Genomic DNA, 19,567 nt, shown 5'->3' on the forward strand with positions numbered 1-19,567 from the left:
GGACTCTTAAAGCATCCACCCCCGTTTTATTGAGATACAAAAGACATATATTAGTTTAAGCAGTTGAAGTGTAACTAATATGACTGAGGAACAGATTTAAAATTTTTATTTACTTTTAATGAATTAAAACTTAAATTTAAATAACTACATGGGCTAGTGGTTATCCAACTGGACAGCATAGTTTTAGACAAATTCTTCTTCATGTGTGCTCTTCAAAGCAGCAGCAGCAGCGTCACCAGGGACCTTGTTAGAAATGCGGACTCTTGGGCCCCATCCCAGACCTGCTGAATCTGAAGCTTGGGGCTGGGGCTCTGCCCTGGAGTTCTGGTGACTTTTTAAGGAAAGGGAAGCACTGATGAGTAGCATATGCCAATGCCCCTGGTGTCAATACTCAGCACAGCTGACTTCGAGCCATCCCCGGGGAGATTCGCAGGGGCCCTGAGAGCCCCCGCATGCGCTATGCCAGCGGTCTGCGTTTTCGCAAGCTCTCCAGGTGGTTCTGATGTAGACCGTCGAAACCAGAGTCTATGAAGACAGAGACCGTGGTGTTTGTGTCTTAAATTTTCCATAAGGGACGTCGATGCGCAGCCCTTTGGAAAGCCCGGACGCAGAGCACATACAAACAAGGGCGCCCTGACCGGAGGGGCCCCGTGGCTCCCCAGCCTCCTGCGTGTGAGGCAGCCTGACAGGGATGACGCAGACCTGCTCCCTCCTGAGCGTGGACAAGCCTGAGCCTCGGCCCCGCAGATGCAGGGCCACAGCCAGCTGCCTCCCCCCCCTTGCATGGCCGTCCCACGGCTCCCGCCCCCGACACAACCAGCGATGTCACAGGCACAGCCGGCTCTCCGGCAGACCAGGGGTGAGCAACCCCGCCCTCTACCCACAGCTGCGCTTTACTCTCCCCCCTAAAAAGAGGATTGAGGATTACATTATTACTAGGATAATCTAGAATTTTTATTTTAAGAAAATATCTTACAAATTTCAGAAAATTTCTGAAGAATTTTATAGTTGTTTACAACACACAATAGTAAAAAAACACTGTTTTGAACAAGCTATTATGTCACTTCTAAGACATATATGACCTCTTTAAAATAAATATGCCCTGCATATCTTATCAGATTTGTGGTAAGAATCAAACGATTTAACTATACACATAAAATTATATCTGGAATATTCTAATTCCATGTGCAGCCCTAATGGAAGCAAAATCATACTTTCATTTGAAATGAGCATAGACTTTTCCCTAGCTTAGAAATCTATATTATGTTATGGAAATCTATGTTATGGAAAAGCAGCCTGCTGAAATTCCTTTATATTCTAACTAAAGGAAAAAATAATGGAAAGAATTCAGAGCAGCTTGTCTAAAACCAGGAGGTCACTCATACATACAGCCTCCGAGGTAGCATACAGAACAAATCTCTGTGATTCAGAAAAGCTCCCTCATTTCATTACAAATACAGAGCAGAGAGTTCCATTAGAATAATTGCTTGCATTACTTGAATATTTCCATTGCAAAAGTCATAGCTATGCCTACCAAGCTCTTTATTTTAATCTACTGAGTTTGGCCTAAATCCCAAATGAGACTACAGTGGAAAAACGAATGTATATTCTTGCCCTTATTATGCTCCTTAGCACAAAATATTTTTACATTTATAATGTTTTTAGAGAAAATAGCTGGAAATTTCAGCTGCCAGTTTACGGGCTCAGGACGGCTGGCAAAGGAGCATCTTTTAAAGCAGTAACTTTGTCCCAGGTTCTGCTCCCGGGTGTAACAGTGGCACCCCAACCCTGAACAGGAGAACACACACGTCTGCAGAGACTCGGCTATGGCTCTGGGGGCTCTCTATGGCCTTGACAAAGAAGGTCATTTTTCTTGATGCTAAACTAACTGGCCCAGATGGATATAATTAAGACCATAATTTGACGGAGGGAACTAATAAGCCTGAGTGATTTTACATTTCCCATTTGCAAAAACTAGAGCAAGAAAAGTATCGTATTCCAAATTATACTTAATTCATAGAGTGAAGGTGCTTATAAACTATAATCAAAAGGTCTCCTGGGTGGTTAAACACTGAAATGTTATCTCATCACCAATTGCAAAGGTTTTATGTGGAACTTGAGAAAATACTGCAACTTGCTTTAACGTTTTATTTTTTCAGTAAGAAATTGTTGTGTGCTTTCTATGTTTCATGTACTATGCTACTTCTTTGTGTATCATCTAACTTATTCCTCACTTAAACCCCTAAGATTGGGTATTACTCACATTATATGAATAAGAAAACTGAGGCTTAGCAATATAATTTTTTGCCCAAGTTCACACAGCTGGCAAATGGTAGAAGCGGCGAAAAGATAGTCTGGCTCCAAATCTCTTTCAAGTACACTTGTGGCTTCCAGTCTAGTGGAGTTTTGCAAAATGTCTGTGGTTATTCCATAAGTTTCAGTTATTCTTACTTTGAACATATTGGAGGTAAGTTTACTTGAAGTTAGAGAAAAATATTAAGTTATAGACTGTTTATCCAAATACTATTTCTTTCATCTCAAGCACATGGATGACTCAGATGAAACACTGTGGCACCTATGGAGGGTGCCTCCCAGCTCTCCTCCCGTGGACTTGCTGCTTAGCTGCAGGGCATGCAGCGAGCTGCCAGCCCCTGACTGCAGCCTCTTGGGGACCTGCTGAGCCCTGGAGCTGGTGGCGATGGTAGGGCACAACACAAGATACCTCTACAGGAAATCTTTGCTTTAGAAGCTCCCCATCGGCTCATGGAGGCTCTCAGAACTTTAATGAAGTCTGAAGCTCTTCCTACCCACTCTCCTTCCTTCCTGCTCACCTTTCACAGATGTCAGACCTGCATCACAGACTCCCTCTGCTACTGCTGATCCCCTTCCATTTTTCTTCCAACAGACATTGCCCTCAATATATCTCTTGTACTTCTAACTCAGTCTCAGTGTCTGCTTCCCAGAAGACCCAGCCCATACAACCACGAAAAGTATTATCACCCTGGGGACCCGACCAAACCTGTTATTAAAAAATAAAGAGTAATCCATCAACCAATATCTGCTCACATTGTCACATGTCAAGTGTTGCCATGGATTCCATGGGGAGACTAAGCGGATGCAAACAAGAGGCGTGTGCGCCTGTGACACAACACCCCGTCACTGCTATCAATGGGAGTACACTCATGTTAAGGAGTCTGGGAGGATTACCTTATGGTGATGTCACCACTTTTATTAAACTAAATACTGATCTATTGTTATTGCAGAAGAAGAAACCATACTTTTGGCACTCTTGGTAGCTTCCATGAGAGATTATTTAAATGTAGGAGGATCTATAAAGAAAGACGTAAATGCTAGGCTACTCAAAAAGCAGGCACGGAGGATTTCTATTCCCAGGTTTCCAAAACTCCCTCTTGATTTTTCATCTTTCCAGTATCCATCTGGTAAACTTAGGGTACAGTCTCCCTTAAGAAGAAGGAGACAAAAATTATAGGTGAACACCAACACACACACACATCAGCCTCCTCTGGTAACTTGTTAGTCTACTGTTTGCCCAACTGAATTAATCTGTGCAAGAAATGTATGCTGCTTATGACAAAAAGCATTAGTGTTCTTATAGGATTTTCCCCCTAGAGTTAGCCATTCATTCAACAAATATTTACCAAGCATCAACTCAGAGCCAGTCACCATGTCAGCAAGTGAGACTAAAAAGATAAACCGTATATCACAGGGAACTATATTCAATATCTTGTAACATCCTATAATGGAAAAGAATCTGAAAAAGAATATATATATAAACATACACACACACACACACACACACACACACACACACTTATAACTGAATGTCTTTGCTGTACACCTGAAACATTGTAAATCAACTATGCTTCAACTTAAAAAAAAGTCATGGAAATCCAAAAAAAAAAAAAAAGTTTGAACCAGAAGGCATGGTCCACATACTCACTGAGCTTAAAGCCTAGCCCAGTGCTTTTCAAACTTTAACAGGCAGACAAACCACTGGGATTTTGCATCTTCTGATCTAGTAAGTCGAGGATGGGGTCTAAGGTTCTGCACTTCTTACAAGTCATCAGGATGGCAGTGATATGAGCCCAGAGACCATGCTTTAAGTAGCAAGGGGCCAGTTTACTGGCTCTCAGAGGCAAGGCCGTGACACACTCCTGTATGTGAATGTATCTCAGGGGTATCATCAAATGGGAATCAATGAATATTGTCAATACAATGGGAAACATATACTCTCACCAGGATACCTACTAGGTGGAATTTTGAGCTGAGATCAATGAAATGCAAGTGTATGATTTACTGAGTAAAAAAGAGGAGGTGAGACAATGAGGATGACATCAAGATGATACCAAAGAACGCTGGCGTTCCCGGAAGCAGGTACAAACGTGGCCTAGGAACACACCTACACAACCAGGGCACTGGCCCATGACCCTCATCAGTGACACAAAGCTAAATTTTAAGCATTAAAAAATTTTCCCCAAACCTGCTTTTTCTTAACCAGTAGTCACTTTCTAGCCCTCTTGAGTACACCACTAAAATTTCTCATCCAGGGCACCATAAACACACAAAGGCTAGTCTTGTTCAAAATGTGTAATCTCACAAGGAGGCCAAATGTATAACTAGAGGCCACATGTTCATAAGCAATTGCTTGTGCAAACTGTCAAATTATATCTTAAAATTGGGTTGTGAGGAGGTGGAAGGGAAAGGGAAAGTGGGGAGTTAATTTAATTCTAAGCTGTCTGCAGCCAGGAAAACAGGCCACATGGAGTTAAGCTGGGGAGAGGAGTTGGGTTTGGTCACTTTTCTAGATTCAAAAGAGAAAATTAATCTGAGATATAAGAAGAGTAAAGCCACTTTGATCTCTGCAACCCCACATGTCCAGGAGCAAAATGTAGTGAGAGAGAGCAGGCATCTTAAACTCATCTACAATTCTGTACTTAGCTGGCTAATCTTTAAGAGTAAGAAGAAAATTCCATTAATAATTTAAAGGAGCCATGCCAGAAAAAGAAAGCCAAACAAGTCAGGGGTTAGCAGGAAAGGATGGTCATGGTCAGCTGTGAAGTGGGGTGTGTAGGGTCATACTACACATCCATGGTTCATATGACATGCATTCTGACACATGGATGCCAACACACAGAACGGCAAGAGGAGTTCACGAAGACCCCGTCCTGCAGCCTCAGAGACGAGTCCAGCTGCGGAGCGTGAATGCTGACAACATCACAAACATTCTGAAGACAAACACGGGAAAATGGATCTTTAAAGAGCAAGTCAAACGCATATCACTGCTCACACACAGACATACTACTCTGAAACATGACAATCATTTTGGATATTTCTGTAGGTTTCCTATTTTTCTATTTTGATTTTTGTTTTTTTAAGAAGCAAGAGAGATAGAGAAGTCAGTGGAAAATGCTGTTAGTCATGAGTGACAAAAGGAATTAGATACTGCTGTAGCTCCTTGCCGGAAAGGTTTTGTTAGTGTTGTGGGTTTTTTTCCTGGAGATGTGTTATTTCGCTTGAAAAAAATGAAAGTTTGACAAGTGACTCTAGGGCTTATACTGAGGAGGCCCTCACTGCCATGAAACAGAACAGAAAGCCCCTTTACAAAGATCAGAGAGGACAAATTCAAATGCCTAATACAAATATCTAAATTAAAGTCTGGCCTAAACACCAAAGCAGAATATTTCAATCACTTCAACAAAAAATTAGCATATGAGTCAAAGACGCCCATGTGACTGGAAGTCGGCACTGTCCAGTATGGCTCTGTTCATTTCCTACAGCCTCTTAGCTTCCTCTGGGCATCGTGACGGTGCTCTCCAGGTGGTGGGTGCAGGAGCTCTGAGCACAGCCGTGAAGCTGCACACGTGGAAAACAATTTCATCAACTAAAGGAAAACCACACCACGGTACCTCCAACATGCCGTCTGGAGCACAGATTATGTGAGGTTTTAGTCTATCATATTTTGTATCTATGCCGCCTTACAGCCATGATGGATGCCTAGTTAATCTTCTGCTTAACTGATTCATTCCAAACCTGAATCATGCTAGGGCAAGCAAGGCCACTTAAAGATGCTCTCTGCTAGTGGTCCAGTGGTTAGGACTCCGTGCTTCCACTGCAGGGGGCATGGGGGGTCCGATCCCTGGTGGGAACTAGGATCTCGCATACTGCGTGGTGCGACCAGAAAAAAAAAAAAAAAAAAGAAAAGCTCTCTGCTCTACCAGCAGAGCCATTAGTTCAATAAGTACTGTATAATTTATGCTTAGCTAAGGAGTGGACTGTGGCATCACATACAGCTTTCCCAGGTGAGAACATTACTTTGAGAGGTCCATGGGTACTGATTTTCTTTGTAAATAACGGATGTTCTGAGGACTGAGTTTCCTCTTATTTCTATTATGCCCGCTTAGGACACAATGGTGAAGTAGCTGATGGGGCAGGTGTTATTTTGCATCCACTTCAATTTTTCAAATTTCAGCCTGAGGTACCTACCCAGCTTATCACGTAGAAGCAGCACTCTGAATTATTAAATATGCCCCTGGGTGGGGAATCAGCACATCTTCACTTGATATTAGATTCATTCCAATTATGCTCTAGAGCTTGGAAAATTAGGGAGTGACTACAGGGGCCTATTCCTGGAGTAAATGTGAGAGTCAGTGGGAAACACAAATGTAACTCAGCAGAATCCATGACAAACACGACACAGAACCACCATCACTTTATATTCACCAGTCAAGTCTCTAAGACAGTTAGAGCTCTGGAAGTGGTGGGGCATCTGGAAACTTGCATGTGGCCATCTCTTCTCAGGGCTGACAAGCCAGGCAGCCCCATCAGTGTCTCTGTCTCAGGTGGTTTGGATCCTGGGCTGTCACGTTCTGTTCCATTAGGCTCAGGCTGCTTTTGCGGGTCCTGGGTCTGGGGTCCTCTTAGACCTTCTGGTACAGCCCCCAACCACACCCATGTGAGCCCTGCCAGCAACAAGCCTGGGAGAGGAGCCAAGAGGTCTCAGCCCCTCGTGCGCTCGCCTCCAGAGAGAAGACCCCAGGCTATTAGCACTCCTGTGGGAAACAAGGGTGCTCGGTTGACATGAGAAGAAAACCCCACCACCACTTTCTGGACTAAGGGCTTTGTGTCCCAAATGACATCCCAAGACCGCCTGGCTGCCTTCAGCTCCACAGCTTCACGCAGTCTCTCAGCTATTTATTGGCTAAAACGCAGGCTCATAGGCATTTCTCACGTTTTCTTTTTCCTTTCTTTTTTTTTCTGGATATTTTAACAATTTTTTTTAAATTCATCAACTTTATTGAGGTATAATTTATGGACAATAAAATGCACTCATTTAAAGTATAGTGTCCAATAAGTTTTGACAAATATACACATCTGCGTAACCACCACCACAAGAGGCTCCTTGTGCACTTTTGTTGGAGTCAACTTCCAACACCACGATCCCCAGGCAACCACTGCCTCATTTCCATCACTAGAGACAAGTGCTGCTAGTTCCCGATCTTCACAGAAATGGAATCATCCCATAGAAATTTTTTTGCTTGTGACTTCTTCCGCTCAGCACCCTGTTCTGATATTCACCCACACTTATGTGTATCGACAGTTTGCTTCTTTTCACTGCCGAGTATTACACTGTATGGATAAACTACAAGTTTGTGTATCCGCTCACCTGCTGATTGACACTTGACTTGTTTCTACTTTTTGGTACTATTAATACAACTGCTAAGAACATTTGTGTTTAGATCTTCTTGTAGATATGCTTTCATTTCTCTTGGTAACTAGAAGTGGAACTGCAGTAGTAAACATTTTCTTTTTTTTTAATTAAAACAACAAAAATACATCATTGTCTGAGTTCAAATCACCTTATTTCCACTTAGACATTGAAAGGAAAGAGATGGCACCATAAGTCATAGGTCAGCCCACAACTGAAAGGGCATGAGGGCTTCCTATGGGCAAGCAGAGTACGACCCCCTGAGGTCCCACCTTTCTCTGAGCACAGCGAGGGGGCTCAGGACTCGCCAAGGAGTGGCTTAAAAGGAAATCAAGTGACAGCTGGTCAGGCTCTGGGTGGGCAGCCGAGACCGACACCAGTGCAGCCTCCACATCACGAGAGCCATGCTCTGGGTGCGTCTGGGCCCCCGCGTCCCAACCTACTCCAGCTTTGCAAGAAATGCTATTCTGAAACTCAGCTGTGAGCTGCTGAAAATAAGGCTAGAGTGTAATGAAGTTCCTGACAAAAATTAATGTGCGAGAAACCATCAGCATTACGTATAAGGAGTTAAACAAGGATCATTTCTTCCATGTTCCAGTCATGCTTTCTCATTTGATTATAATGGTTATCCATGACTTCAGCTAGATTAAGTCAGCTCTAGTCAGCTAAATGCTTACCAGATGTAAATAATGCCTCACCCTGTCTTGTTTCTCTGGAACGCACCCCTCAATCCCAGAGGGAATTTCCCAACGCAACACCAAAGACTGATTAAACATTTGGTGTAGAAGCCTAAAAAAATGGTTGTGTAACTTTATTTTACATAGACGAGCTAGATAAAAAATAAATAAAAACTTCCTCTGGGTGCTGAGAGTTTGGAGTCAAATCTTCCAAAAGGCAAAGAGAACGGGGGAAATAATTAACTACTTCAGAGTTCAACGAATTACAGTCTCCTCTCTCAGTTTCACCATTAAGCTGAGGGCACTAATCATCTTGCAGTTGCCCACCATCCAACCCATCATCGACCCCAAGGCTACATGTTCATAGTTCTCCATAGTCTCCCTTGTCAATTTAATATTTAAGAAAGAATAGAAATTAGAAAACATGAATTTACAGAGAGGAAAAAATAAGGGGAATGTTCAAAGTATTTCACAAGGCATTTGGCACAACTAAAACTACCACATGTTTTTTGGCTCTCACAGCTTATAATGGGGATCTAAGCAGTGTTGCCTTACGTCGGGAACAAGGTGGGCAAAGGAATGGACTGGCCCATTTCCAGTGTGGCTGGTAACTCAGCACATGGTCTGCCACACTGAAACCTCCTGACAGAAGACCAAGCGCGAGGTAAGGAGGATGCCAGCCTGAGAGTCCCGGGAGCTCTCTGGTTAGCACTAGCTTAGGAGTAACCTGCACTAGAAAGCAGGAACTTTAGAGTCCCTGAGCAAACTTCTTACTGTCTTTGCCTTCTCGTCTGTGAAATGAGTAGTAAGTACACTTTCCTATCTGAAATCCAGAGGCTGGGCCCAGGCCTCTTGATCCTAGACCAGCCACTCAACACCATGTCTTGGGGCTTCCTCTTTCTAGCTGGTGATGGCCCTCCAGCGGCACACAGGCCGTCTGTATCAGTGCCACTCAATGGCCTGCCTAACCCTTGGTTTTATAGTCTTGGAAAAAAGGCCCAGGGAATAGTTCTACACTTCCAAATTTTACCTTTGGAAAATAACAAATAATGTATTAAAGAAATACATGAAAAGAATCTAGACGCAAATGCATCTGTACACATATTTGTCTGCCAATAAAACCCGTTACCAGGTGGCTTCCAAAACACCATTTCAAAAGTTGGCAAATGGCAACCTGAAGAGCTTCAGGTTGTAGTCTCCCCATAGCTGAAGGAGACAGCACAAGCTCCAACAGCTCCATCAGGAAGACATCAAATGCAAATTTGGGCTGAGATGACCAGCCAATCCAAGTCTCACGACCTCCATTCTTTGGAAAGAGAACTCAGCTACTGCCAAAGAGAGTTGCAGCCACAAGGATGCACCTCGAGACCTTCAACCACAGGAGCGTGAGGCTACCACTCCCCCCACCCCCGCCCCAGGGCCATCGCAGCAGGGATACTGAGGCCCCTGACAGCTGAGGCTCCTGGTCTGCCAGTTCTCTCAGCCTTTCCCAGCTCCTTTCCTAACTCCTTTTATGCAGACATTTCCCCTAATAACATCCTTGCACTTTTAGTCTCATCTTGGCATCTGCTTCTCAGAGGTCCAGATAACAAATCATTCACCCACACATCCATTCACTAAGGAATGTTCGCTGAGTGCCTGCGATGTTCCGGGCACTTGTCCACGGCCCTGGGGAGAGGGTACAGGACTGCGAGGCCCCACGTTCCCAGCCCTTCCCCTCGGGCTCATGAACTGCTTCCCTCTCTCTGGCTTTTACCATGTGCTGGGCATGGGGCTGAGAGCACGTCACAGGCCTCAGCTCATTTGTTTTATTCTTGTTTCGTGGTTAAGGAAACTGAGACCTAAACAGATTGTTGCCAGGGGCTTCCCTGACAGGGCCAGCTCTTTTACCCTAAAACTCATGCTTTTCACCATTAGGCTACAACATTTCTCCCCAGTTTGGCTGACAGCTCTGAGCACTTTTTTTCTGGTTCATGAGGGCCAGGGATGCCACTTACTGAGGGAACCAGTACTTCCCAGCATTCACAGTCTTACACAGGTTAGTGGTGATGCTGTTTAACCCATGCAGAAGGGGAGGTACCTCGTCCAGCGTGAGTTTCCAGCTCATCTTCACTATGACAAAGAAGACAGGAGAGGATGGATAAAGCCCTCGGCTTCTCTGCTTTTCACCATCACAGCCCAGCTCTGGCAAACTGACAGGAGGTGGCCACATACACCCAGGCTTCTCACGGAGGCTGGCCAGGCCCACCGAGAGTCAGCCTCACCAATGCACACGTCATCCAAGAGCAGCCTCTGAACACTGGTGCAAACTCATACCGTGATCTCCAAGGTCAGCTACAGTGTCCTGTACACTTGACCCGAGTGTGCCGAGGTCCAGGGAAGGAACGGGCTGAGGCTCAGGCAGGTTCTCTGATGCTGGGTCGTCAAACTCCTTGCGAAAGGTAATGAACAACTCATGAGAAGCTGACTGGAGGAAACAGCTTTACCACAAATGAAACAACATTCTTGTTTAGAAGACGATTGAGAAACAAAAGCCTACCCAACCCTCTCCCTTAAACATGATGACATTTTCAAATCTCAAGAAGGCAGCTTGGGATGAGAGAAACAGTCCTGAATTAACTCAGCAGGTGACCTTAGGCAAAGCATGTAACCTCCCTAAGCCTGAGTGTCAGGGTCACAGTGAGGCTGAGACGGGCGGGATGCCCAGGGCGCACACGGAAGGAGGGGCTGACTTACAGCGATCCGCAGCTGAGAAAGAGCATCTCCTTCTGTCGTGCACCAAGGCCTCACACTCACCTCACCCTGGTCCAGACCCACTTAGCGTCCTCACTCAAGACTAGAGGTGCTGACTTCAATAATGCCCAAGTTCTCTTCCAGCTTTAAAAGCTCTGTGATTCTATGAATTTCAGCATCCTAAAAGAAAGAGATCTAAGAGGTGACATGAAAGAGTTTACACTTCAAAAAAATAAAAGTTAAACTTCTCAAATATATCAATAGGTATTTCAGCTAATCACTATGTGTGTGTGTGTGTGTATGTGTGTTCGCCACCCAGAGCTAATGCTGAATTGACCTGTTTTCCTTGATAAGTGGCTTTCATGGAGAACTATTCCAAGAGTGTCTTCTTACCAAAAGGAGAAAGTTCAAACTAATCTTAAATAAATAAGTAAAACATAGCTGTGTTACACTGTGATATGGCATCTGGAGAAATACAGTCAAAATATTTTTAAGAAGTCCATTTTTTGTACTATATAATTGTTGCAGGAGGTGAAACTGGCTCCAGATTTCAAAGGATCACTGATGGTGCAAAAAACAGAGACTGCGGGAAACATGCGTTTGCGTGTGCTTCAGAAATTATTTGAGAACAAGTATTTGGACTCTCAATTGACTTTGCCTTCCTGAAGTGCTCTTTGAAGAGAACAGACAGAATTGTTATCAGTGCTACTTTTAGAAGGAGCGGGAATCATCTGCTCTTTGATCTCTAGGATGATTCCACATTTGGAGGCCTGATCTGCCACACACTTCACAGAAACCATCACACCTGCATACGCCCCAGGATAAAAGAAAGGCTGGGCTTAGCGTGTGCATTGTGGTATCTAGCTGTTTTAAGCTACCATCCTTTAAAGAAATGGTGCTCATAGGATTCCACAGTCAACCACGCTTCAAGATTTCAAAGCCCAAATTCAGCGGAGCAGAAAATGCCTGCCAGAGTAAAAGGCCCTGTCAGTCAGGATCTGAAAAACAAAGCAAGTCACTCTCCTAACGCCTCAAAGAATGTTTATAACATTTAAGAGGTGACACAGCCAGCCTTTCTCTCCCCGAAATTTCATTCTATCTCCTACCACTACTTTTGAAATATAATGAGGTTTGCTTCAGCTGGGCAGACAGAAGGAAGAGGACTAGAGAACAGAGCCTCAGCGAGAGGAGGAAGAAATTCAACCACACATGCGCATCCGGGCAAAGAGGGCATGTGTGCCTCTTCTTTCCCTCTCTCCTCTTGCATCTGATTAATCTAGCTTATTTCTCACATCACATTTCATCCTTTCCAGCTCACTGATGCCTTTCCATGAGATGTCTGGGCCCTTCAGTCCATCTGCAAAGCGTCAGCTCCCCCTCCCTGGTTCTCTGAGTATATCACACTGGCTTCACTCTGGTGCCTATGAATGTGATCAGACTGGCCTCCTCTCTGCCTGGCCTCCTCTCTCCATCCCCCGCCTTTCCCTCAGGCTGCCCCTCCTTCTCTTCCATTCCCATTAAATGCTCTTTTTTCCTAAAGGGGTTATAAGAAGGTCCATTCTTAATGGCTTTTCTAGATCCTCCTTCATCTGAAGATGCTTTCAAGAACCCCAGTTTATGTTTATTACTAATCATAGTGATCCTGGCCTAGCAGCATCAGAATCACCAGGGAGTTTGTTAGAAATGCAGCATCCCAGGCTTCACCCCAGACCAGCCAAATCAGAATCTGCATTTCAACAAGTCCAACAGGTGATTCAGGTGCATTTTGAAGTTTGAGAAGCATTGCTAGAAGCCATAAGAATTTGGAGGAGGGCCAGTCGACTGTGAACCTGAGAGGTCAAAGAGGGTTCTCCTGAAGAGGTGGTGACATCTGAAAGAGAGAAAGTGGGATGCTACCGATGGGTCAGAAGGAAATGACTGACATAACTGCACAAAGAAGGATGAGAAACCTGGGATGCTGAGCGACCCTCCGCACTGGACAGAATCAGCCTGAGGAGGGTCTTCTCCTCAAGAGCCAGGGGCTGCCTGGAGTACTTCCTACCCCCATCAATATGCAACTTAGGAAATTTGCTTCTGCAAAGCTCAGGACCAAAGATGTTGGTGATACTGAATCTTAGATGACCAAAAAATGAACCACCATCTCTGCCCAAGACAGCCGCAGGCACCTCCCTCCTGCCTTTGCTTCCTGCTGATGGATGGAGACGGAATTGGGAGAAACTAGGCAGACACTGTGGAGGTTATGAATTGGGACTTCATAAAAATCTCTGTGAAGTCCTCACTTTCCTCATTTGAACTGGGCCGAGATCTGGACTCCTGTGTTCTATAGGATAATATAGAGCTAATAAAATCTTAAGTTACTTTAGGAACTCCCAAGGGCCCTGATTTATAGGAGGGACAGGACCTCATGTAGTGTAGTTGCTTCACACTAACAAAAATCATATCAGAAATTAAAAAGAACACAAAAATGATTATTTTGAAAGCCAAGGAAGAAAGGCAAAGAAGTTAAGTAAGTTATCAGACACTAAAATGTAAGATCATACTTGAAACGACATATTTATTTGCCATATGCTAACGTCAAGAATAAAGTTATTGAGGCTTTATAAAACAAAATATTACCATGTCTGTACTTCTCAATTTCCAATCTCTGGGGGTAAAATCCCTTAAAAGCAGAGGAACCTGAGCATTCCAGAGAAAAAAGTCCTGGTTTCTATCAGCTGATTAAACAAGTATTTTACACATATTAACAAATGCAGAATTCTTCTTGCCACGCCAGGCTCCTGGTGAGGATGTGCAGGAACATGCAGCCTCAGTCCTGAGGGGAAGATGGTCTGCCTCCACAAGCCATCATTTCCAGGCCTTGAATGTGTCTGGGGAGCTGAAGGAGGGCACTCAGTGTTTGCAGGGAGCTTGGTGGCATCAAGACCCTTCCTTGAGTAGGGGTGCAACACTGCTGCCCCTCAGCTGGCGATTTCTCCGCTCGCAGCTTCTGTGAGCAGGAACCATCCCTCCCCCACATCTCTGAGGCCGGCTTCCCTGGGAGTGGGAGATAGTGGAGAACGGGGGTTGGGGTGGAACAGTGCCAGCACCCCCTCACCCTCTGCTAAAGGGTCCAATGGGCCTTTAATGTCAGAGAAGGCTGGGACCCCATCTGTTCCAGCTTTGGGTTTTCAGAACTCTAAAGCACTGACAACCGCTAAGTAGTCGAGAAAGGTGGATCCAGTCAGAGGGAGGCAGAAAACAAGGTTCCCAGGCTCTGCCTTGTCTGTGAGTGAGCTCTGCCAGGGTCTCCCGCACATCCCAGGGTGCAGAGCTCTGGGATTACTGAGCTACAGTAGAATGAGTGTCCCCAGACCTCAGGGATCATCCCCACAGCCTCGGGGGGCTTGGTTCTTCCTGCGAAAGGAATCTCCCTCAGCTGCAGGGATTGCCAAAGAACAAATAACCAGGATTTGAGGCAATAAAGTTCTCCATAAAAATGACTTCTTCCCAAGTTGCTTTTATCAAAAGAGCTAGGAGGTTAGTGTTGATGTCTATTATCCAAATACAACCCTGAAGAAAGACTACCTCAAGTATGAAAGCCCACACCAAGGCCAGTGAAGACAGTTTTAACCATCAGAGGATCATACCTGCTATTCAAGGGCATGGGATGCAGAGGACACGAATCTGGGGTGCACATCATGTGACTCTGCAAGCCCATTTATTGCCGGATATCTGGGGTAAATCCCCAAAGTTTGAACGGGGTTATTAACACAACGCATGATGACACGGATGGGAGACAGAAAATAAAGAGGGAAAGAATGAAAAATAAGACAGGAGAACAACAATGGACTAAAGAAGTAAAGCAACAATAGCATGGCTGAAATTCAAAATTAGCTAGACGCACATTTGTTCTGCAGAGTCATATGTTTAACTCCCCAGTTGTTCACTCAGTGCTGATTAAGCCATCCTTACACAGCGGGCACTCGCTGCAGCCGCTCTGAGTTAGCGTCATCACGACCTGTGGGCCTACATCCGAAGACAAATCCCAGTGCATCCTGCAATTGGGCAACGTTGGTCTGGATGCTGTTTTTCCCTACCCTGTCCCTTTTCCTACCCAACTGGCCCCATGAATCTGAAGAATCTGAGGCAAGAAAAGGTCTTTTGTAAAATTTAAAACAGAAGCACACTTTGTAAAATTTAAAACAGAAGCACACTCACGTGGAGCACATCCACTGTCAGCTGCTGGAAGTTTCGAGATCTCAGCTCTTGCATTCGTTTGTTGTTTTCTTCATATTTTTCTTCCACAAGCTTTCTGCATAAAGTGAACAGAGAAAAAAGAGTTGCAGTTTGCTAAAACCACATCTCCCTTACACAAGTAAGTGTGATCCCTGTTTCAACAGGCAGACTGGGGTGTCGGGAAGCCAGGCCTGCAGTCTCTTCCCTGATCCAGTGAGCGCGGTGCAGCCCCCACTAGATCCTCTAAAGCACGCAGGATGCCGGCTCCCTGCTCACCCTCAGAAGCCAGGACTCAGCGGAGGAGGGAGGTGCCATCCCTGTGTGCGCTAGGCCTGTGCTGACAGGGGTGTGTCTCCCATGCTCGGTAGAGAGCCCAACACATAGCAATAACTAGGTAACAAACCCGTAGACTTGGAAAACAGACCTGCATTTCAAAGAATTTATGGAAAAGAATATAAGAGCCACTGTGAAGGGGAATTTTTCTCAGACATTTTCTGTTTCCTCTACAACAGGAGAGTTGGGTTTAGTAGACCTGCTACTAAACTGGAGGAAAGATTTGAGTTCTTGTGATTACTCGTGTGCTAATTTATACTTATATTTCCTGAAAAATCACTGAACATCCCTGTAGTCAAATTTTCATGTCTATAAAGTGGGTACATTATAACCCTCATGACAATGAAGTTGTTTTCTAGCTAAAACACATGACCTTTCTCAAATCCTAGAAGCAATAATCAAAACAACTCCGATGCAATTCATTCATAAAATCAAGAACAAATTTTATTGAAAAACCACTACCTTTAATAACAAAAATATTAAATGTCATGAGGAAGATCTATGACATTTTTGCATATTAAAAACAGTTTTAATCTGAAAAATAATTTGTAATGTCCAAGTTATTAAATTGCCTGTTGGAGATTCAATTTTCTTTTCACCCTCAACCAATGACATGAACCATGATACCCTGGAAATATCACCATTCCTGAGATATTAGAAATAGATCTGAGACTATGAGTTGATGCAACAGTTCAAACAACTTTCGTGAATATATTTTTTCAGCAAAGTCCACACTTAGTGGTGTACTGGTTGTACATATCTTCCAACTGAACACTGAATGAAATCACATTGGCACCTTGAAAGTGGTCATCGTGGGAGTATTTACAACACAGAATCAGCGAACAAATTAGTAGCTACTCCTCCAGTCCCCACAAGCCCAGAGGGGGCTGTAAAACATTCACCAGCACACACTACCCATGAAGCACTTCGACAGAAATCTTTTCCCACATTTATTAAAGCAAACGTGTGTTAAGGGAAAATTGTCTCTCAGGTCCTTACTTGGTCCATCATGATACTCTCTGTAAGTACAAGGACACCTCGAATCATTTTTCAGATACATTAACTAGGTCACAAAATAGACAGATTTGAGTTTCAGGTCTTTTTTTGTCTCTCTAGTTCCTGGTTGGGGCTTCTAAGTCACCAAAAAATTGGCAGCGGAAGAAAGAAGAAAAATTAGGAAATTGGGTCACATAACTACTGAAAAATCAGTCTTTGAGAAATTGGGAGCCTGGGGCTCTTTGGAACCCCCTTTTCATGTGTAAACTCTAAACACTAGTGATCTCTTACACCAGCAGCACTGCCCTGGGCACAGACTGAGAAGAGCTTCACTTGTTTCCAGTCTCCTTTCTAGGGCCAGCAACTTCCTGCAAGTACACTCTTCTCCCTGCAGAGCAGCGAGGGCTCTGGCAAACACCTGGGGAGTGTGGACAGAACAGTGAGGCCATCTCACCACCCTCTCAAGGTGTCAGCAACAAGGAAGCTTCGTCTGGAAGCTGACTCGTATTTTCATTCCTAATAACCTCCCTGATATTCAATCCTTCTTTCCACACCAGACTGAAAGCCTGATATTAATAGTTGCCTGGCATCCAATAACCACCTACAGCTCGATAACCATCTTTTGAGGGAATGAGTGAATGAATAAACTGATAAATATCCAATGGGAATGTGCATTTTGATTTCTTGTTGTGGTTTTTTCTTTTCTTCAGCGAATTCCTCTAGAGCCCTGGGAGGCGGCCCAGGGCACTGAGGGAAGGTCACTCACTTCAGCTTCTCGGCCTCCTCATCAGCTGCCTGGACTTTCCTCAGCCGCATCTTCTCTCGCGGTGTCATCTTCTGCACCTCAGACAGCGCCCGCAGGGTCTGTAGGTGGATCTTTTTTTGCCTATAGATAATAGAAATTCTCACATGCAACCCATCCCAAACATGCTCAGAAAAATTAAACAAGTATTTCACAGAAGTATCATTACGCTACTGAGAAGAGAAAAGCATCTCGAGACATGCCAAGCAAAAACTAATAAACTCTGGGTAGGTAATTAGCCAAGCAGGACTGTGGTTAATTGGCAATATTTTTCAAATTAGATTTTTGTTTAAAAGCAAATTACGTACTTTCCAAATTTCTGCTCATTTTGTTGCCTGTGACTGGTTTTCATAGTGTAAGACAAATTAGGATCTTGGCCATTAATGAGTAAATAGACTATTTACTCCATTAAGGGGTAAACAGACTAATTCAACCATGCGGGTAGGACACAATTTTGAAATTTAGGCAGAGTTTGAATCCCATCTCTACTACTCATTAGTTCTGTAGCCTTGGGCAAGTTAACCTGTCTGAACGTCAGTTTTCTCATCCATAAAGACTGGGCTCTCATGCGTGTTATATGAGGTAATGTACATACAGTACCTGACACATAACAGTATCCCCAAATGGTAGTATTATACTGTCTAAATGTTGCTGAATGCGCCTTATCTCTGGGCTTCATTCGTAGGGAGTTTCATGGCAGCGTGGCATAGTGATTAACTGCACGGTTAAGAACATTCTCTAGGTTCAAATCCTAGCTCCCAGGCTATATGCTATATGCCTTGGGGCAAGTAACTTCACCTCTCTATGATCATTTAAATAATAATAGTACTTACTTAATAGGGTTGTTGTGAGTTTAAATGAGTTAATTCATTTAAAGAGCTTATAACAGAGCAAATCATATGGTCATGATCCCTGAAAATGTTATTCAAGAGCCTCTTTCTTCAGTTACAGAAATGTGCTGATATTAATCATGTATCGAAAGGTCTGCAACCACATTCTCATGGCATTTGCTTCTGTGCCTGGCTTGGTTAGGGCCCAATAGTGGAATGCCTTTTGCACTCAACTCCCTCCTTGAGAAACACTCTGAGGAAATTGTAACGACCACTGTAGGCAGTTCTCATCCCTCTGGAATACAGTGCAGACCAGAGCCTCCATGGGCCATGCGGTTTTCAGGAGCGCACATGCCTTGTAAGACCAAATAGAGCCCCTCAAAACAGAGTCATATATCTTGAAAATAGCAGTGACGATTTGAAATCAATATCTCATAACGTGAAAGACCACGCAAAGAATTGGATTTGAGCACACTGTAATTGAAAGCACAGTCAGGCAAACTGTTTCACAATTGCAGTGCAAAATGATAGCTAAAGTTTGTCCCATATTTTAAAAATAAGATATCTACTACTCTCACATATCTTGTTAATAAAATAAAATGAGAAGTTCCAGGCATTCTTGAAAAAATAGGTAGTAACCCCAGAGAACTTGGTTACAAGAACGATGCCTAAAGATTTTTCTTCTGAGGAACAGGATATTTTAACTGGAGATCATGCATTAAACAGAGACTGAATACCTTCAATGGACCAGTTCCCTCAGTTTGAAAGTGGAGATGGAAAACAAACATAGCACAGTAGTGAAACCACTGGACTGGGGGTTAGAGAAGCATATTTGTATAACTTGGCCTTGAAGATCAAGCTGATGAGGGCTATGGTTCTCACTCCCTGCTTTGCACAGCTCTGGGAGGGACTGTCATTTTCACCGGGTCCTGACAAAATTAGAGTTCCTTCAGCAAAATTATAGATTTGGTCTTATCAGTGGTGTCCCCTGGAGTTATGCAATACATAGCCTGCACAGCTGCACGTGGCTGTTCTGACGTAACCTAGTATTCCAGGCTCTTGTAAGTTCTGGCATGGAAATTTTGAATGAGGTAGGAGAGAGAAATGAGACCAAGAAAGAATTATGGCTCTTTGTGAAACATACATTCTCTAGTTCTTATGTCCATCTCAAGAAAGTAAATTTTGGCTTATTTTCAATTGTCCCAGGACTCTACAATGTCAACTTTCCAATACTCTGCCACTTCCTGTTAAACAA

General features: G+C 44.0%; 1 protein-coding gene across 10 annotated transcripts in view; it reads right to left on the reverse strand.

The window, feature by feature from the left end:
• The window catches only part of NEK11 (NIMA related kinase 11), a 246,032-nt gene that overhangs the window by 121,733 nt on the left and 104,732 nt on the right, over nucleotides 1-19,567 (reverse strand). For 9 of the 10 annotated variants that reach the window (XM_057737901.1, XM_057737900.1, XM_057737893.1 and 6 more), the window contains 3 exons: nucleotides 17,447-17,566; nucleotides 15,334-15,427; nucleotides 10,720-10,834 (listed from right to left, as the gene is read on the reverse strand). In XM_057737901.1, the coding sequence (XP_057593884.1) occupies nucleotides 10,720-10,834; nucleotides 15,334-15,427; nucleotides 17,447-17,566 (329 nt within the window). The remainder of the gene's footprint in view (nucleotides 1-10,719; nucleotides 10,835-15,333; nucleotides 15,428-17,446; nucleotides 17,567-19,567) is intronic. The other variant, XM_057737898.1, reaches the window with a different exon arrangement.

This window comes from Hippopotamus amphibius, chromosome 6, assembly GCF_030028045.1.
Source record: "Hippopotamus amphibius kiboko isolate mHipAmp2 chromosome 6, mHipAmp2.hap2, whole genome shotgun sequence".
In the NCBI taxonomy this organism is placed as follows: domain Eukaryota; kingdom Metazoa; phylum Chordata; class Mammalia; order Artiodactyla; family Hippopotamidae; genus Hippopotamus; species Hippopotamus amphibius.